At 35.8% G+C, this 6,738-nt stretch overlaps 1 protein-coding gene across 1 annotated transcript; it reads left to right on the forward strand.

The window, feature by feature from the left end:
- Positions 1 to 3,298: 3,298 nt before the first annotated feature.
- LOC114536253 lies at positions 3,299 to 6,671 on the forward strand. The gene is made up of 2 exons (XM_028557579.1): positions 3,299 to 3,396; positions 5,985 to 6,671. Exon 2 carries the CDS (start codon positions 5,992 to 5,994, stop codon positions 6,538 to 6,540), a length of 549 nt encoding a protein of 182 aa, XP_028413380.1. The 5' UTR covers positions 3,299 to 3,396; positions 5,985 to 5,991; the 3' UTR covers positions 6,541 to 6,671.
- Positions 6,672 to 6,738: the final 67 nt, after the last annotated feature.

The following is a 6,738-nucleotide window of genomic DNA, read 5'->3' on the forward strand; positions in this document are numbered from 1 at the left end:
AAGCAGTCTTCCGGGTGTTCCCCCAAACCCCAAACTATTGAAAGCACCTTTTGTTAAAATTTGAATGCTTCGGATTCTTCTGGACACAGACCCTAGCTTCTATTCAATTAAAACCATAGGGAACATTGCTGACATAAGAAAGATTCGCAGGCAGTTGTTGTCGTATTTCAAAGAATAACAGCTCAAAATGTAAACAGAGCGTTTGTTAACATTACGAGAGGACATCAGTTTTAAACTAATGAAATGTTATTAGCTACTATTTTTGTTTTGGCACCTCTCCCTCATATCATCTCTTGCATTGTTAACAGATCCTGTTTTCTGACAGCCAGGGTTATCTCCGTTTCTCTGGTGGTTGTTACATTAAAAGCAAAAACATCGCAAGTTGACGTTAATTGGAACATCTGGATGCCTTAACTCATAGCAAGGTCAAAATCTTAATAATTCTACCCAGGCATATCTTGTTTCAAACTATTTCATTCGGTAAATTATAAATAATATGCAAAATGATCTATTCGGGAACAGCCTTTCTGTTATAGCTTTCATTCTTTTGAAAGATATATTTTCTTATCAAGAACTTTGACAATTTTTTTATTAAGAGGCTAAATAATTTAAAAATGTTTACTGATGAATATATTGGTACCTATGGCTGTGTTTTTGTTTTTCATCACGGGACATTTCGCAGAATTAATGCCAGACAAGTGAGACAACCACACGACCTGGGAAATATTGGCCTTCTATTGCACGCAGCAAGTAAAGAAAAATATACCTTAACTACAAGGGTCGTGGAGGACCTTAATGGACGACTTGCGTTTTAATTTATTTAATTTCTTACCTCGGCGATGCACCTTGTATATACTTTTGTATTACAGCGGAAGCGTGTAACTAAATTAGTTAATCATATAAACCAAAATCTCTAAGTGTTTTAATAGTAACAGTAGCAGCTTCGGGAGGTCATAATGGTGTAGAAAATTTGGAAACTTAGTACAGGTCTAAAAGTAAAAACGATCAGATTGTTGCAATGTTGATATGAAATGAAATAAACAATATTCTGTTGCCCATATTGTTCCCAGGGGCCGGTTCTTCGAAAGGCGTTTAGCTTAAACGGTGGATAAGCCAAAGTTTAAAATTACTCTCATGCATCTTGTGAATGACTAAATCTGCATCTTATGCATTAAACATGTACTTCCATTGACAATTAAGCTATTTACATCGAAATATTTCAGCTCAGTTGTTCAATAAATAAATAGTTTTGCTTTCCATTTTGAATCGCCTTTACACTCAATTCTGTTTCATCAATAGTCAATATTGTTCAATGTTGACAACAGTGGTGTGAACAATGTGAGCAACATTATTCAATCATCATCTTAGACGGGAAAGTTGATGGTAAAAATGAATACGATTGGATAAATTTATAGAGGCGGGAAACTCGTCCTAAACGCGGGAAACTCATTGAAGACCGGAAACTCGTCTGATATGAATCAGGTCAGACGGGTTTCTGGTCCGAATTTTTCCGTCCAACTTTCCCGTCGAGAAACTCGTTTTAAATTTGCATTTAGACGGATAAATCAGACGAGTATTTGAAATATCAGCACAGTCAAGGACGGAACAAGGTTAAGGGAAAATAAACAAAAATATTATCATAACGATTACGCATTACCCGATCCATCATACGTATAAATTTATCCATCCCGATTCATATTCAGACGGGTTTTTACTCAGACAGGTAGATCTTATAGAAAAATGGAAAACATAATTAGAAAGTATATTCATGAATGAATGATTCATTTTAGATATTTTTGTTACTAGTAAAGAGACAGGAAGTACTTTGAAACAAATTATGCCAAGAGAGAATAGGTACCGTTCAAAGTATTCAGTTAAGGGGACCCACTACTAAGGGGCTGTTTACACGAGCCCTATGTTGAGGTTTGTACCGTTACCATCGCTCTTTTATGAATATACAAAGCACAACATTCAATTTAGGAGTTTTACAAGGAATATATTTTAATCATACAAATCACTCATATATATACAGAATTATATCTATGGTATTTAACTATTTGATATATTACATTACATTACCATACAAGGTTTACAATTTCGAAACATGCAACAACTATTTTTATGTTGGTATTTCTGGTAGCCAGAGATTACATTCCTTCATACATGACATTGCGGTTCAGTTATGTTAATTAATCTTATTTTGGATATTTAGAGCATATCTCAACACCCTACAGGAAGGGCTAGCCCTACCAAGCGAGATCGCGTGTGCTACTATAAGGTCGTACTAAAGAACAATTTCGTTTACGTGGGAGGAGAGCCAGCCCTATCAGGCGAGATCTCGCTATTGACTATCCGAGATCTCGCCTGGTAGGGCTGGAAATTTTCGTCTATAAACGGCTAGCCCTCCCTGTAAGGCTAAAGATTTCAACGTCAGCAATGACGCTATTTGATCATTAGGAAAAGTAAATATATTTTCATTGAAATAATGGAAATAACAGTTTTGTTGGGTTTTTTGGCAGCCATTTTGTTTTTTGCGCCAAAACGCGGCGTCCACTTCGCCCTAGAGGTGGGGCTAAAATTTTGCATTTAAAAAGAGGTGAAAAACATCCCTACAGGCAAACAGCTTCTAAAATTATAGGGATCCAAGGATAGTGCAAATTTTTTTATTATTGCTACCGTACAACAAACTGCACAGTTTTTCCTTTTCACTGATAGTACATAGCTCAAAAAACCTTGAATCAAACTTCAACACTGCAAAAATCTGATCGTTTTTACGTGTGTACTGTGTTTCCAAATAATCTACCTTTTATGAATCTCCGGAGCTCCTACTGTTATAGCTACTATATTAAAACAGAGTGGTTGTTTGAAATTTTTATCTCAAGTTCCAAGACTCCCTTATTCAGCGTAGATGCTTGGAAAATATGTCGAAGTATTCAATCAAAGCATCAATTAGCCTTTCTCACGATTATGCCGCCATTTTTGGGGTACTTATTCTCAAAACCGTGAGCGTAAGACATTGTCACGGAATTTATTCTTCAAATGGTCTGTTCTTTCTAACAAAATGCTTTTCATGTTGTTATAATTTTTTAAACCATTTGAGAAAGTTGAAAGTACCCAAAAACGTCATCGTGAGAAAGGCTAATGCATAATGTTTCATGGAATGACCGCTGACCTGATCAGTTCAGCGATGTTTTGGTTCCCCTCCCTATATTTCTAGTGACGTGTCAAGGCATTAAACAGCAAGACCTTAAAGAAGCAAGTCTAATTTACGCTCTCAGAAGCGAACTGAACTCAAATCTTTATTAACAATTACTCTAACAGTGCCAGTAAGATTTGGAAAGCTGGTGTAAATCCAAAACGACCTCGTATTGGGCTGACCTAGTGATCAAAACACACGTAAGTGAATGTGCAATTTCAATTGCGTTTTACGTTATGCCTTACAAGGAAGACCCAAAGAGAGCATTTTTGATCACTTTCAAAGCTCACAATAGCTTTAAACTTTCACTCAATGTTCCTTTATAAGGATTGAACTTTTAGGTTTCCACTAAATACCGAATTCTGTCCTGTTTGTGGGTATATTTATCGAATAAATTGGTGTTACTTTGCATTATCATGAAGCAATATGCATTGTCATCAAATTAGATGCTTTTAAGCTTTCAATCGAGAAGTTTCCATCCTAGCTGTCAAAAGTTTCAGCCTAAACCTGGGCCCGCGATACGTACGTCGTAACTTTAGGACAGGAGTACTGATAATTCAACTGTACTCTTAAAAAAATCACACTACATCCTCAAATTTGTTCTTTCCAAAGTCACTCTTTGAGAATGAGTGTTCACAGCATGAACCTGTACATAAAGATGAAAAAGAAACTATGATTCATACACTCAACCAAACAGATACTGATAGCCCACAAGAGTGTATATATTCTCCCATTAAGAAAATAATTACCATGAAAAACTTTAATGGGTTAAAGATGACAATAATTAAGCTGACTATTGTCGTCAGTGTAACATGGCCTTTTATTTCAGTGGTACTGTTAGGTCAGTTGTACTGTTAAGTTAGTGGTACTGAGAATTTTAATTAAGAAATCAAGTGATGATAAACTGATTAGAATGATTCAGTACATTAAAGCATATTAGTGAATACAGCATTATTACCAAACATGTTAAGGTGATTTGTTGAATAACCTACTCGGGCCAGCAATAACATTCCCCTGTTGATTACATCAAGTGTATAAATACTAATTTAAGTTAAACAATTACTCAAAGAAGCATTCAAAAGGCTATTCTTTGTGCAGTTAGTACCACAAAGGTAAGGGTGGGCACAACTTTAATACCTGGTAAATTCAATGTTAACCAAGAAGGGACCATGCTATAACCAAACGATGCATACATACCACCACTGTCACAACAACACATGTAATTGAGGCAGGGGTGATACTTATGAAAAATTTGTTTTCACCCCCTAAATCTATGAATATGCACCCTTCACAAATATTGCATCTAGTTACCAGGTGCCATCTATACTACCAGCACTCTCTGAATTACTATAGATTACACATAAAAGGTTAAAAATGGATAGGTTGACAGTCAAAATTGAAAATCATTTTTCAAAATGTTCACTTTTTGGGGAGTTTCTATTGTTTTATATTTTATCAAAATACTCAGCATCTCGTTTGCGTAATTAATTCCGACATTATCAACAAATTAATCCTCCTCGGACATTGAAGGGTAATTTCATCCGAAAATACTGCAACTTGATCATTTATATACAGTACCACATGTCTTAACAATGTGTACTGAAATGGATTATAAAACATACAATTTTAAATTCTTCAACAAAAACCCTCAATATAATCCCAAGTTTATATGTCCATACTATATGAACGCAATGGCATAAGGAATGTTGCCCAGTGGTGTCCAAGGCTAATGGCACTGCCAAACTTAGGCGTATCAGGGCGTGGTGCAATGTACAGTGTATATAAAGTATTAGAGCTGATAGTTAAATATCAAATTATATTTTGAATGAATCATATAACATTCTGAGCAATCAAATGTATTAGCTACGTAGACAATTAAATGAGCCAGCTACTATAACTTAATGGACTTAATGGATGGTTTATGAACTGCATGAAGATCTTACCTATATGAAAGAACACCGTCATCAGATTCCCCCAATCTTCTCACGAGAGTCAAAACTGCTTTTGGGATAAACACAATTTTAAATATGACGTGTAACACGAACGAAAAGCCAAACAGAACATATCTTCGATAAAACAATACTTTCTCTTTCGATTAAACTGAAAATATCCCACAAAATAGAATGTTTAACTTAAAAAACTTAATGATTTTCCAACAGACCTTTACATTTCGTATTGTCAAGCGTATATTGAAATGAAATTTCCTGTCGTGCGCCCACCATGCCAGCTGCACAGCGCTATCACAAAAAATATTAAGGGAGCTCACTTCTGCTTACGAATTACGGTCTTTTCAAATAAAACAGTTAGGCAGTCACTTGCAAATTACAACTTTAAAATGTTATCAATCAACCCATCCTTATCATCTAACCTCAAAAACGTCGTAAGAAGTAAGTTCTATTATAGAAACTTTGTCACAATTTCCAAGTGAATGTGGTAAATCCGATTTATACTAGAGACGGATCATCCGTCTGGACGAACTTGGGCAAGCGAAAGATAGTTCGTCTTCTAGTTTCTTCACAATACGTATGAAAATCATCTTTAACATGCATAGTAGTCATTTCCTGTTTTTCGAACAAGCTTACAGTCCTATCACTCCAATGCACTTCATAATGTGGAGCAAAATGAGTTGACCTAAAATTATATATTCGGGCTTATTCCGCGCAGTATATGGAGCGCACTATTTACGGACAATAAAGTAAATAATTGTTTTGTACTAATAATTGTTGGCCAGCACTAGAACCCAGGAAACGTTTGATCCTATAGCTACTACTATTTCTTCACCATATAGATTGAGGATGGGTGGAAATTCTTCAAAGGAAAACAAGGAAAAGAATGAAGAACCTCCTATTCAGGCCCCACGAGCAAATCTTATGGAAGACACGAAGTATGTTCTTCTTATTCACAAATCGGATACCGAAAAAAAAGAGGAAATAGTTGAAAACTTTCAAGATGCTATCCAGGACAAAGCGAAAGGGTCTGTAGAGTTCGTCGAGAATGTGAATATTAATAAAGAAAATTACAAAAGCAAATTGAAAGATGCTTTTTGGCTAGACAAAACCAACAACGTCGTCTTGATAAGCTTGACATCTGAGGCAATTCCCGCAATAAAAAGAACATGTGAAGAAAGAGGTTATGTAAATGATGGCGTGGTACATAAAAAGGTGTTCACAGTCTCGTTTGGGCCAAGTTTGGATTCCCAGTGGCCTCCGCAAGGCGTTTTAAACGCCGCTGAAGATGCACGACACTTTGCGTTTGAGTTTGAAGACGTTGAAAACATCACCTTTAGCGATTTTGTGAACTCTGGCAAAATTAAAGGCTTAATTGGAGCTATTCATAGTGTATAATGACTTCTGATGGACCTTTTTTAAGCAACATTGTCTGTAGTGTAATTCCAGGAATTATGACGTTCACAAGACGCTGTTGAAAAATTGATTGAAAAATAACAAGTATTGACGAGTCTTTTAACTGAAGGGTGTAATTAGTTGTACAGGTGACATCCACCAAATAAAGTTTTGATACTAGAAGGCTTTCTGGAGTTGGAC

The sequence above is a fragment of the Dendronephthya gigantea genome, unplaced genomic scaffold, assembly GCF_004324835.1.
Source record: "Dendronephthya gigantea isolate DGI-Jeju-01 unplaced genomic scaffold, DenGig_1.0 000132F, whole genome shotgun sequence".
NCBI lineage: Eukaryota > Metazoa > Cnidaria > Anthozoa > Malacalcyonacea > Nephtheidae > Dendronephthya > Dendronephthya gigantea.

Bases quoted from the DNA above. Each gene is read 5' to 3' on its own strand.
- LOC114536253 (XM_028557579.1), top strand. From the start codon at position 5,992: ATGGGTGGAAATTCTTCAAAGGAAAACAAGGAAAAGAATGAAGAACCT.